Source organism: Furipterus horrens, unplaced genomic scaffold (assembly GCF_987537825.1).
Source record: "Furipterus horrens unplaced genomic scaffold, mFurHor1.1.pri manual_scaffold_6, whole genome shotgun sequence".
In the NCBI taxonomy this organism is placed as follows: domain Eukaryota; kingdom Metazoa; phylum Chordata; class Mammalia; order Chiroptera; family Furipteridae; genus Furipterus; species Furipterus horrens.
This window is the reverse complement of record NW_028327176.1, coordinates 190190318-190204311: the sequence shown is the minus strand read 5'-3', so window position 1 is coordinate 190204311 and position 13994 is coordinate 190190318. Positions and strand designations below refer to the sequence as shown.

General features: G+C 49.2%; 1 protein-coding gene across 1 annotated transcript in view; it reads left to right on the top strand.

The window, feature by feature from the left end:
* Positions 1-13994, top strand: part of PRKN (parkin RBR E3 ubiquitin protein ligase) — a 920988-nt gene that overhangs the window by 173450 nt on the left and 733544 nt on the right. Inside the window, exon 2 of the mRNA XM_090280710.1 lies at positions 5350-5513. Coding sequence (XP_090136836.1) covers positions 5350-5513 — 164 coding nt within the window. The remainder of the gene's footprint in view (positions 1-5349; positions 5514-13994) is intronic.

Genomic DNA, 13994 nt, shown 5'->3' with positions numbered 1-13994 from the left:
GTTTGGTCATCAATTCAGATGGAGGCCGCAACCAAGAGACCAAGAGGAGGCTGAGACTCAGAAGGGCAGCCGTGGGAGAATTTGGAAAGGCCACCAAGAGCAAAGGTGTGCCTTTAGAGGCCAAGGCTGAGACCGTCCACGCTGTCCTACCCCCAGTCACTGTGTGTGGATGGGATAGGTAGACAGTGAAGAAGGCTGATAGGGAAAAAACCGATTCACTTGAAATACGGGGCTGGAGGAGCGCTCTGTGGTTACCCTGGACCTCCAAAAAGACAGACACGTGGGTCCTAGAGCATAGTAGGAGGCAAAAAAAGACGAAATGGAAGCTGCCCTATCCGGGCAAATTACGAGAGGGCAGGCCTCATTGGGAAAAACAATGATGTGGGGAAAAACAGGAGTCAGCAGGAAAAGAGGAAAACCAAGTATGAAGCACATGAGTCCATAGAAGAAGCCTCAGGCGCGAGTCTGCGGGAGCCGAGCGGGGCAGCCGAGGCTGGGGCGCTGTGGACACCCCGCCCATTCACAGGGGCCGGGGCCCGCTCAGCCGCACGCGGCAGCAACACATGAGCAAACCAGGTATTGGCCTCCAGTGTGCGGTTCGTAATCATGGAACAGTTCTTAGCATACCCTCCAGTTCAGAAAATAAACATGTAGGTATGTTGACATTCTTCTTTTGAAATATGTGATACCCAGGCTATTTTTCTTTAGTTAACACGTCTGAATATTGAAAGATGAGTTATTTACTTTGTCCTTTTGTGGAACAGAGAACGGAGCCTGTTAACAGTTTCAAGGACCCCTTCAGAGTCCTCAGAGTTCCCCGAGACCCTCACTGCTGTCCACGTGCTGCCGCACATGCGTCCATCCTATGGTGCTGACATCCCCATGACTAACGAGAGCAACTTGGTTTTTCCTCAAAGAGTGATTAGTAAACTGCGACTTCTATTTGTAGCAATTAAAAAAATCTCCGTCTGGGTGTCCTTTACTGTTCTGCTGTATTTGCCATAAATTTTCCCTTATCTCTGAAATACTTTTAACTCCTCCAGCCTTCAGCCGAAGCATTCAGTGTGCTGCACATGGTACTAAATCGAATAAAACGTAGATCACGTTGTAGTGTTTTAACGTCTCTAGCACTGTGCCTGGCACATGGGCACCTATTCAGTAAATATTTGTCGAAAGTATGAACGAGTGAATTTTAATGTCACCAGCAATTTCGTCTAATTCTTATTCGTACTTGAAAGCATATGGAAATGAGAACAGTGTGAATAATCTGAGCAAATTAGATTTTCTATATTAAATGTGTGTCTCTCTCTTTTTTTTTTAATACCATTAACACTATTCTTGGTCCATACAGCACTTTTAAGTACAGCAACTGTGTGATATTTCAAAACAAAATTTGACCACATTATAACTCACACACTATAAAAGTCATCCATTTAAAGTGAAAAACTCAGTGACTTTTAGTCTATTTGCAGAATTGTGCAACCATCACCACAATTAATTTTAGAAGATTTCATCACCCCCCAAAAGAATCCTCTACCCTTTAGCAGAAACTCCCATTTCTTCCCAAATACACTACACTGCCATCCTAGTCAACCACTAACATATGAGGGAGGACCCCCGAAATAAAGAGAATTATTTTCTGGAGGGTGGGCCCCTTGTAGTACAGGCTTCCCCTGCTCGGTGAGTGTTCTAGGAGCCCATCTGTGTCAGGGTGCCAGCTGGTGTTGTTGTGAGAGGCTGCGTTCAGCTTCAGTGAATTTTTTTGAAGACTTTCAGTGCATTTGCCCATTTCACGATGAGTGATTTATGAGTGCACCTGCCCACACTGCACTGAGTGTTCAGCAGTTTTTGACCAAAAAACGGCATGACCCCCATGCCCCACCCTCCCCATTCACCTGATCTCCCTGAGTGACTTTTTGTTTGTTTGTTTCCCTGGATGAAAAAAGTCCTCAAAGGGAAATACTTTGCCGATGTGGAAGAGGTGAAACAAAAAAAAGCAGAAGCACTAAAAGGCATCACAGCTGATGAGTTCAAACACTGTTTGGAGCCGTGGGAAAAAGGTCTCAATAGGTGCATTGCTTCCAATGGAGAGGACCGGGAAGGTGACTGAACTTAAACCTGTGAGAGTAAATAACGACACAGGTTTTTATAAATACATTTCAGGGGTTTTTGGTCCCCCCTCGTGCTACGTATGTGCCTCTTCTGGGCACCTAAGAAGTGTCATGCAGCACGTGATCTGTTGTAAGTGGCTTCCTTTACTTAAGTTTCATTCACGTTGTTGTGTGAATCAGCACTGCATCCCTTTTTAATTACCACAGAATGTTTCACTGTCTGGAGATATCGTGTGTAGGCATATGTGTATGCATGTACTGATGAACCCACCTGTTAGCTATTAGGAATAATGTTGATGTGAACACTCATCTACAACATACATGGACGCACACGCGTCTTCATTTCTCTCTGGGATATACCTATGAGTCCAATTGCGGGGTCACGTGGTACCTGTACGTTTTAACGGTTTGAGGGGCTGCCAGACTGCTTCCCAAAGTGGCTGCACCATTTCACCTCCCCACCGGCAATGCATGGGTTTCTGTATTTTCCACATCTGCAGAGACTGTCAGCGAGGATTTTAACATGCGCTGTCCTATGGAGCCCCAGGAGGTGGGACGGCTTTGTCCCGGTCTCCCTGGCGTGTCGGCTGTCTCCTGCTCCGACTTGCGGGGAGGCCTCAGGGGCCTGCACACGTTCTTCCTCCCTCTGCTTTCAAAGGCGCCGCCTGACATCGACTTAAAAGTGCATCCAAAGCCCTTTTCCCTCTGTGATTTTTTCCATGAGTTTCTTTATTTGGGTCACTTTTGTCCCTGCCAGTCCTTACTTTTTCTAGTTACTGTCCATGTGGGTAGAACGCGCCAGGGTCTGCTCTGTGCCGTCACCCCTGCCACCGGCTCTCATTTCCGTGTCATTTTTGTCTCGTTCCGTCTCATAACCGCTGCTCCATGCCCTTTGCTCCCAGCTTGTCACCGGGGCCTTCATTTTGTTAATTCCATTTTCTATTGCTCACCTGTGTGGGGAATACCTGAATCGCGTCATGGAGCCTCTTTGCTGCTGCTGCTGCTGCTTTTTTATCATAAGGAACAGGAAGATGGACTTCTCCTCCATGCGTGTTTTAGGCGGTCTGTCACAGTAGAAAGGGGATGAGCGGGAGGTCTGATTCCACTGCAAAGTAGCCGATGTGCTCGGGAAAGTGATGACGATCCTCTAGGCCTCCTTTTCCTGTTCTGTCAGGTGGGGGCGGGTGGGGAGGAAGGAGACTGGGCCTGGCGTGCTGAACACACCATAAAACATACAGGTGATGAATTCTGGAATCATACACCTGAAGCCTATATAATTTTATCACCCAAAGTCACCCCGATAAATTCAATTAAAAAATATTCACTGAGTCCTCACTCCATGGGAGATAGTTGGGAGACTTTATTAAATAAAATGGGTGAAAACTCTTGCCCTGGTAAAGCTTAAGTTCTAGAATATGGAATGTTTATTTCTTCAAAAATATATCTATTTTTAATCCTTTAATTGTCAATAAATCTTAACAGATTGTATTACATCAAGAAAAAAATAAGGGTAATACTGACCTTATCAGGTCATTGGGGAGCTTCGTGTACGGGAGGTCCCGGGTCGGTTATATCGGCAGTGCCCGGTCCTTGTTGGCGTTGTAACTGTTGTCTTATCGCCGTTATTATTAGGTGGGCATCTCACCTTCTAACGGAGACCTCGTTAGTGGAACGCTGTGCTTAAAGGGGTCACAGCAATAAACAAGCCATAGCCCTGGGCCTTGAGGGGTTTGTAATCTTTTAAGGGAGGTCAAATATGTGCTCAAACCATCCCAGGGGTGTGCGGCTCTGCATGGTTTTTGAAGACGGCCACATGGTAGTTGCAAACACTGTAAGCAGACACCCTCCGTGGCTCATTTAGATGCAGATCATTAGGGGACCGGGAGCTGAAGAGTGACGGCGAAGGTGAATGTGCTTACCCCAGGCTGCTCGCTGCCGGGGGACCCGCAGGGGTTGGCACCCGGTCCTTCTGACTCTGGGGGGGCATGCTGGTACCCTCTGTGCAGTGCTGCTTCCGTGAGAGAGGGCGACAGTGTCATGGGTCAATGGCACTGCAGCCCGGAAGAGCGACACTCACCCTCCAGGGGGCTTATGGTGAGAGGTGTCTTGGAGGAGGTCACACTCAAGGTGGGGCCGTGGCGGTGAATGGCTTTCCTCTGGTGAGGTGACAGAGGGCGTGGCATGTGTAAAGCAGATACGGGCCAGGAGTTTTCTGTTCTGTGCCTTCTGGGACCACTGAGCAGAAGGCGTGTGGGGACCAGTGGAGAAACGCTGGCATGCTGGGTGACAGGGGTCTGGCATGCTCTCCCCAGCGGGCAGGAGGAGCCTGTAAGAAGGGTCTGCACTGCTCTGCGGAAGGGTGTGAGGCTTTGGGAAGCGAGGAGAGTAGGCTGGGCCTTCAGCTGGGAGGCCACGGCAAACCTGGGAAAGGTTTCCCGCGAGTCGTGACCGGGAGTGGGAGGGAGGGCGATGTGAGCCACAGGGGACTGGCTGTGAGAACGGGCGCACGAGGGCGGGGGCCCAGCAGTCCAAGGGGAAGGACAGAAGTTCCAGATACAGAAGCGGTGTCACCGGTTTTGAAAGGAAAGGCAGATAGACGCCTCTGTCAGCGAGGCCCAGCGGAGCCTCGGGCCGCGACCGCCTCTGCCTGGTGCTCTGGGACACAGCGCAGTGGGCGGCTCTCTACGCCAGTCTGTCCCTCGGCTTGGCCGTTGTCCGTTGCTGTAGAGCGGGTCCTTACCCAACCTGGGCTTGTGCTAAGAGCTTCACTCTTGTTTATATCAATTAGTTTATAGTAGAAGCGGTCTCGTTACCCGTCATTTCGCTTAAAGTCACAGAACCTGCTCATGACCGGTGTGGACTCACTGCACCGTGAGTGCCAACCAACCAGCGTGTTTGAGTTTTATCAACATGGGCGCCGTGGAGGGGGTGTGTGTTTGTATGACTGTCACAGACGACCCTTCTCGATAAACTCATGGGACCCTTACCGGTCCCCTTGAGTAAGTGTTCTTCTTGAGTCCCTGTTTCCCAGGACGGATGTCAAAGGGGGCATGCCATTTTGTTTGTGGGTCACTGACTAACAGAACATGGGAACCCCACAGCATTAGGTTGTGAGTGAACGAAAATGCGTGCTCTTCCTGGGAGGGCCGGGGGGCGATACGTCGCTCAGAAATGTCGCTGTTGCCACTTAAGGGCGGTGAGTAATGCTTTTTCTCTGCCTCCCAATTCTCTTGGTCAGTGTTCGTGAGGTTCAACTCCAACCATGGATTCCCAGTGGAGGTCGATTCCACCACCAGCATCTTCCAGCTCAAGGAGGCGGTTGCTAAGCGACAGGGGGTTCCAGCCGACCAACTGCGCGTGATTTTCGCGGGCAAGGAGCTCAGGAACGACTTGGTGGTGCAGGTGAGTCTGCGGGGCGGGCCGTGCCGGGGACGCGGCCTGCCCGCCGCCCCTGCCGCTCATGCTGGCAAACTGACATTCACTCCTGCGATCTAATAGAATAAACAGTGCCTGGGGATTCCTTGAACTTTACTCCCCACCGCTTCATTAATTCTGACCTTCTTAATTATGCATTGAAACAGCGAGCAGGCAGGACTGGAAGAACAGCCCTGAGTGGGGGAGCGGGGGCGGGAACACGCAGGCTGGGCCCAGTGAATAAATGTTTACTGACTCCAGGAGCAGCGAGGCACGGTTTCGGTGTCTGTTCAATTTCCACCTTACTCATTCCGTTTAAATGTTAATGAGGAAGGATTCGAATAAATTGTGCCAGATCAGGCTGCTCGCTCCCTGTGCGGTGAGGGATTTGTAACCCAAGTGTGACCCCTGGAGGACAGTGGGACCTCTGCGGCCCTGACCAGCAGAGGAGGCGCAGCCGGGGGCTGCCACCCCGCCGGCCTGGTCTGGAGCTGGAGGTGAAGCGCAGCCCAGTCTGCAGGGTGGTGTGTGTCCCCAGCTCCATGCGAGTTTCCTGGAGCAGAGCCCCTGGACGCGGTGACAGTGCAGCGCATGTGTCCTCTGGGCCTGTGCTGCTCCTGACACCAGAAAAGCCCCAGACCCTTGCGTCAGCGGTGTCACTGGGAGCCGCGCTTCCTGCAGGAACAAGGGGAGGGCTTGTTTGCGGCTACCAAACCACGCCGGTCCCCCTGCGTGGACACCCGCACATCCAGTGCAGGGGCGCTGGCAGCGATTGTTTGTGAAAGCAGGAAGGACGGGGCGCTGGCTGTGGGCGTCCCGGGGTGCTGAGGACCAGCGGGCACCTGGCCGCCCTTCTTGCCAGGCCCAGGCCGAGGGGAGCTCCTGGGGACAGTGTGCCGGGCTGCTGTGCGCAGGGGGACGGCGCCCCACCTCAGATGGCGGTCCCACCCGGGTCTTTTCTCCATGGGGGCGTTCATTGCTCAGAGAAGTGCTTTCAGAATTGGGGTTCGCAAAAGAAGCTCTAGAAACGCCTATCTCCCCCACTAGCCGGAGCCTCTGCCACCAACCCCGAGGGGCAGGCGCCTGCCCCTTGCGCACAGACTGCTGTGCTGAGCGCTTAAGCGATTGCTTTTTCTCAGGGAAGTGCCCGTGCTAAAAGGGGGTTTGATTTTTTTATTTCAGTGAACTGAAAAGCTTTTACCATACGTGCCAACCTCTAAATCCAAGAATGTTTCCTTCACAAATAAACGGTCTTAAAACAGCTGCTCGAACCGCACTGTTTTATGTTAGCAGGAGTGTCAGGTCCTAAAGGCGCCTCCTTCTGCCGTTGGAGCCCGGAGGCCAGACCGGCCCCTGCAGGTGACTGCTTCTCCTGCGCGTGGTTATTGCTTTGGGTGCTTTATTTTGACAGACGCTTCTTAAACACTTCCAGTGGGGGGTCCCAGACGAAGGCCAAGTTCATCAGTGCTTCTGTGGAGACAGCCGTCGGGGTGGGGGTTTTAAAGCAGAAACACGAGGCTGGTCCATACGGCACAGGGGAAAACGGCAGCAGCCTCTGGCTTTAACCCAGCAGCTGCCCCCTGAGCGCAGGAGCCCTCCCCGCCCAGTGAGCGTGGAAGCGGGAGTAAGAGGACGCTGTAGCGGCGGAGAACGTCGCCCAGAAGGGCTTCCTGGGGGGACGGGGGCTCTAGCAGGGCAGAGCCTGGGCCCCTGCTCTTCCAGACCCTGGAGGGGTCTCCCGTTGGGGGTGGGGCAAGAAGGGGGTTTGGAGCTGCATTTACAGGGTCTGGACGGACGCGGCATTGGGGTTTCATGCGTGGAGCGAGGGGGGAGTCAGACCCCGGTGACTGCGGGGGCAGGAGGGGCGGGACTTCTGCACCCGGTGACAGCAGATGCCCGCAGCGGCGCTGCCTGGACTTAGCTGTGGGGCTCAGGGGCTCACTTGATCCGCATCATCCGCAGGTCGTTCACAGTGGCGAGTAGTTTTCCTTCGTGCAGAGTTCCCGTGAGCTTGTGTAACTCTTCGGGGCCCATATTTGAGGACGCCCTACGTAGAGGTAAATATTGCCGGTCCGGAGCGGTTCCTCCATCAGGGAGCAAGGGGGGCCGTGCAGGAGACTCCATCCAGCCAGCTGCCTCTTCTGAGGACGTTCTAGAGGAGGAACTTGCTGGTGGGGAAGCGCGTGGGCAGATGGAGGAGGAGGAGGAAGACAAGGGCCTTGGTGGCCCCCATGAGTCCGGGAGCATGAGACAGGGGAGCGCCAGGGGGTTCCCGGCCCTTGCTGGGTGCTCCCCGACGGTCTGCAGTCGCGTCTGCGTGCAAATGACAGCCGCGTTCTGATTCGCTCGGCGTTGGAGCGCAGTCCTCGCTTCTCTGCGTATGCGGGGCGCGCGGTCCAGCTCGTGCTGTAATAATGTCACTCAGGCATTTGGGGAGCGCCTAATCTTTAATCTTCCAAACGAAGGCAAAACAGTGTTCGAAATGCATCTTACATACTTAGAGAATGTGATCTCTCTGTGTTTCAATTTGCTCATTTGTAGAATAGGAATAATAATGGCACCTTTCTCGTTGGAATTTTGTGAGGAATAAATTGGTTCATTTCTGTAAAGATCTTAGAACAAAGTACGACACCCAGGAAATACGCCGTCACTGACTTTCAGCCTTTCCATCTCACGGGGCACATGATTACCGAAATCCTGTATGACAAAAATGTCTGTATTTTTGCCATTCTGACCAGAAATTAGGGATAGTTTTGATTCATCCCCGCCAGACGGCTGTTGTTGTCGTTGGCCGTTGTCATTTCTTTTATGTGACAGTCTGAGGGAAAAGAGGTCAGTGCCCCCACTAAGTGGTCAGGGGTGGCTTGTTTTAAACGTTCTTGCGGCGCAGGCTGGAGCCTCTGCTCGGCACAAACGTGAACGTCTGTGAGCCTCCCGTCCTGATTGTTGATTGTTGTCGCCATTAGACAGTTACTCCAGCGGCTCATCAGTCACCGTCAATAACACAGGACTCGTTCCACCGTGGGCTATACAATATACTAAGGAGTCACAGCAGTAATAGGGTATGTATTTTATGGGGGGAAATATATGTGTGTATTTGTGCATGTGTGCACTTGTGCATATGTGTGTGTTTGTATATTTATGTATTTTAAGTGCTAAGAACTTTGCGGAGTTTATAAATAAATACTTGCCCGTTACATGTACAGGCTTTACTTACCTTAAGACCAGTGGAACTTGAATTTAGCTAGCTTAAAAAGACTCTGCATTCCCTCTGAACAAATTGAGTAAAAACATTGTTCAGCAGAGATTCATCACGCTATTATTGCTTTTAAAATATATTTTCATGAAGTGGATACCGGCTATACGCTGTATTTATTAGAAGCAGATTGGAAAGAGTTACACAGTTTTTTCTACTTTATAAGCAATGCTTCTGTGCATATTCTATTATTTTCCTTATACCTACAACCATGCAATATAAAATATTAATATTTGATATATTATTCACAATGCTTTGATTTTCTTTTTGTAAAGAGTTCTTATTAACTCATGCAGCTGAATATTCAGGGCCCATTCAAATAACGAGTCGTTCCTTTCCGACCCCCCACATCTAACACAGTACTTGTCAGAAGTCCCTGAGATCACCTCGATGTTATTCTACATCTATTATTCAGAATTATACAAGGAAATGAGATTGTCATGTAGTTGTATATACCAAAATTGATCATCTTGGCAATTATATTAACTGTTAAAATGACAGGAGCTTCAGTATTTATATAAGATTTTGTTTGAACAGAATTCATTGTACTCATGTACACTGTATTATTATGAATGCCGTTAATATCAGCATAACTTTACTAGCTGGTGTATTCATTAGTCAAGGTTCTCCAGAGAAACAGAACCAATAGTATGACACATACATGCGCACGCAGGTAGGTAGGTGCATAGGTAGGTCACAGGTAGCTAGATGGATTGACTTACACGTGAGGACTCGTCTCCTGCAGTCATGGAGGCTGACGAGCCCCGGCGCCGCATCAGCAGGGGCTGCAGTCTGAGTCCGGGGGCCTGAGAGCCAGGAGAGGTGCCGGTGCGGCTCTGGTCTGCAGCTGATGGGCTAGAGACCCAGGAGGAGCTGATACTGCCACTCAAGTCCAAAGGCAAGAGAAGGGAAACCAGTGTCCTGACTGGAACACCGCTGGGCAGAAGGACTTTCTCTTTATTCCCAGGAGGCCTTCAGCTGACTGGGCGGGGCCCAGGCCTGTCGTGGGGGACCAGCCACTTTCCTCAGTGGGCTGATTCCTACGTTCCCCGTCCCAACACACCTTCACAGACCGCACGCTTGGGCACCCGTCCGCTCCAGCCGACACATCCAATTAACCATCACAGCCAGAGCATGGAAACCTGTTTATATTTTCTTAATGCCATTGGGAAGTTACTCTATTTGCATTCTTTTTGTAATAATAAATTAGATTTACAATATAAAAAAATGACTTACATAGAAATTTTTGCTTTATAAAAGGATCCATCCAGATGGATCCTCATAAATTTATTTCAGCAAATATTCAATTTTATGATGTTTAAAATGCACATACACATTTGGAGACCACCGTTCCATAGAACGGGTCCTTCTGCAGTCAGGGTGGCAGGGCACTGGCTTACCCGGCCCCTCCTCAGAGCTGTGATGCGCCAGGTCTGAGTCCGGAAGACCAAGACCGTCCGGCTTGAACAGCTTAGGCTGTCAGCATTAAAGAGGAGCAATGGCCCTGAAAGGCCAAATTATTTAATCGGCTATATTTTTAGTGACATGCACCATAGATATCGCAACATTTATGAGTGGTGAAAACCAGCTTTTACTGACAGGGTGTGCCATATTTAATGGTTCTATGCAAGTTTTTGAACTCTGTAAGAAAATTTACCTGTCATTTTCAGGAATATTATAGATTGTTTTGATCATTTACTTAACCTGCTATGTTTTGAAACTTTAAAAATTGCACAAGGATGTTGTGAATACCCCGCATGGTCCTTAAACCAGCTCTCACATAAATAAATGTTGTTTAACTAAATTTTTGACAGTTGGAATTTTCTTAATGTCCTTTATATTTTTTCCAACATCATCATTTCCCTTTTAATATAATTAGGCTATATTTTTCTGATTATAGAACTACGATAGGCTAGTCATAAAAATTCAAATGACAGGGGAAAGCGTACCAGCAGGCCCCAACACTCTGCTTATATAGTCTTAATAATTAATAGTGATCCTTTCTTTACATGGTAATAGGTATATTATCACTTACAATTTTTCCTTTAATTCTGTCATCTTGTCATGCACTTTCCTGAAATTCTGCCTTCAAGTATACCCAAGGGCATTAGAAAAGAGTGAACTTGGTATTTCTGTAACTTTTATTAGATCTCATTTTAGTAGTTTTGGTGTTGAGAAGCTGTTAAATTATTTACTTTTAACCATTTTATTTGAAAGACTAGGAACTGATGCATTTATTTTGTCAAGTTTGATGGTTGTATTTTAAGGCAGGCCATTGGCACAGCATTGGTATTCTTAGATTAGATACGTGCTCTTCCACAATCTTAGAACAATTGTTTATAGTGACTTGCTGCTGTTCAGTTGCCCCTTGCCATTTACAGGAGTCTCTCTCTATATTGTGGTTCACTTATCGCGGCCTCACGGTGTTGCGGGATTTTTAAAAATATTATATTGAATTATTTATCATGGATTTTTCGCTATATCGCGGGATTTTGCAGTACTGTATACGTATGTTGGTAAAGTGACGCAGGTTTAAAAGTGTAGAATAAATGTAAGGTTCCTACTTCGCAGGGGGGTCTGGAACGTAACACCCGCGATAAGTGAGGGATCGCTGTATTTGCAATGAGGAGTTAAAGCACATGAACCATGTCTAGGAGCTCCTTTGTCTTTCCACTGCCAAACGCTGCATAAGCCCCTGGGTGGACTGAGGGGGGGTGTCATGGGGTGTGTGTGGGGGGTGCATTACTTGCAGGTTTTCCCTTTTGTTTTCATTTTTCTTTCTTTTCATGACGATCATGGATAACGTGGCCAGTATAGTTTATGATACAAAATGGGGCGCCTTTGAGAATGGAGAGAGGGTTCTCTCCCTAACTGTCCCGGGACAAGAGGTGCATGCTGGCAGTGCCCCGGCAAGCAGACAGACGGGCCCGGCCCTGGGCACAGCGCCCACCCCTGAGGACCTCGGTTCCTTTAGGAAGTACTTTTTGGTGCTTAAGACCACATTTTTATTGTGAAAATGTCATAACTAAAAAAGTGTGATTTTGTCTTTTTAACGGGTAAAAGATATTTTTTTGAGATTAAATCCAACTAATATCAAACCTTTTAAATAATTCCACAGAACTCTCTGTTCCTGGAGGAGATGTCCCCAGGCCAGATTGAGAAGTGCTGTTAGAGTGTAATTCTTGTCCTTATACATTAATATGTTCTGTTAGTGGCAAGATTTTAAGAGTTTTAAAAAATTAAAGGAAAATATGGACGTGGAAAACGGGTGGTCTGGCACCAGTTCTGCATGTGGGAAGTGAAGGAACATAAAGACCTGAAGGGAGTGACTCAGGCCCGTGAACAGAGTGTGCCATGCTAGGGACGTGGAACAGATATCTTTAACTACCGCTGAAATAGCCAAGTGACTCAAATGCCAGCTACTGGCACCACTGAAGGCTGGTGACGACGGGGAACCATGCTCCGTGGGAGCACAGAAGACGAAATGGGTTAGCCACTCCGGAGGAGGACGGGACAGTGTCGTGAAGAGCCGAACATGAACTTGCCGTGCGGCGCAGCAGTCCCACCGCTGGTTATTTATCCCAGAGAGACAAATACTTACGGTCGCACAAAACCAGCACATGACCGTTCACAGCAGCTCACACACATTCGCCCCGACCTGGAGACAGCCCCGTCGCCCTTCCGCAGGCGGACGCTTAAACCAGCAGTAGTCCAGCCGCGGTGTGCCCGGCAATGAGCAGGAGCAGAAGTACTGTGACGCAGGTGGGATGGATGGCAAGGGAACTTTGCCAAGTGAAGAAGAGCCGATCCCTGAAGGTCACCTCCCGAATAAATTCCTATTTATAGTAATTCCTGAAGTGACAAAATGATGGCACGGAAGAGAGAGGAGAGGTTCCTAGTGACATGGAGGGGCAGGAGGGAGCAGGAGGGAGAAGGGTGTGGCCGCCGAGGACGGCACTCGGGACCCGGTTGGGATGGGTGTTCTGAGCCTCTGCGATACAGCGCTGACGGCACAGCTGTGACGCTGGGCAGGACGGTCCCACCGGGGGAAGGGCCCTGCGTCTCTGTATCATTTCTCACAACTACCAGCCCCTGGCTGGTTTGGCTCAGTGGATTGAGCGTCGGCCTGCGAGCTAAGTGTCGCTGGTTCGATCTTCCAGTCAGGACACATCAGAGAAGGAAAACTCTGACTCCAAAAAACCTCCGCTGCCTTGCGGCATACCTCTTCAGGGGAAAGGCTAAGGGAGTAAACCCCGACAGAAAATCCGGAGCCGGAGTCCCTAAGGCGGTTTGACGTTGTAGTCAACACCGGCAACTCCTGCGGCGCACCTGAAGCCAAGCTGTATTGACTCCGTCTTTCCCTTGGACCCTTCAGCTGCGAAGAGAGGGGGGGTCTGCTGCATGGGCAACAGCAGACCCTCCATATCACCCTGCCCAGGCTCTGTAGCTTCAGCTTCACTGGAGAGGACACTCCAGCGTCATCTCAAGATGTCGATTCAACACGGGAGGAGACAGATACCGTGTCACTCCCGAGTCGGACTGCACAGCCATTCTCGGCGGTGCAGATAGATTCTTAAGAAGCTACACCATCGTCTCTCGAGACGGACGGCTGCCGACGACGACATGCGGCTCTACAGTTAACTCAAGATAGAGTCCAATTTTAAAAAAGAAGCTTTGTTCTCTTTCACAGAGGAATGGAAAGGATCTATTCCTAGAGAAAATAAATAAGTTTGTTATTTGCACCTATTTTAAAGGAACAGTATTTACTAATAAGTTTTTTTTTTTAACACGAGAAATTAGAAAATAATTTAACTGATTCTCAGTGACATTTAAAGACTAATTCACACGAAATGTAAGGCCAATAAAATTCTCAGAAGGATTAAGCATATTCCTTGAATTCTTCAATAGAATTGTTGGTACCTTGAAAGTCTGATAGACACAATTAGTGTTTATTTTCGAAGCTTTAACCAAGGGGTCCTTGACCACAGTGTCCTTTAGTCATATGTGTCATCAACATTGAGTTGAGTGACTACAGTGTTAGGACATAAACAGGCCCCTCGTGGGACCTCTGTGGTCATAATGACCAGAGAAAACGTTCACTTAAAAATTGCTCCCCTGCTGTTGGTCCCATACATTTCCGTAACGGGAGGAATTTAGGGATGACACCGCTTCGTTTATAAACTAAACTTACTTAAAATTCCTTTACTCTGGAA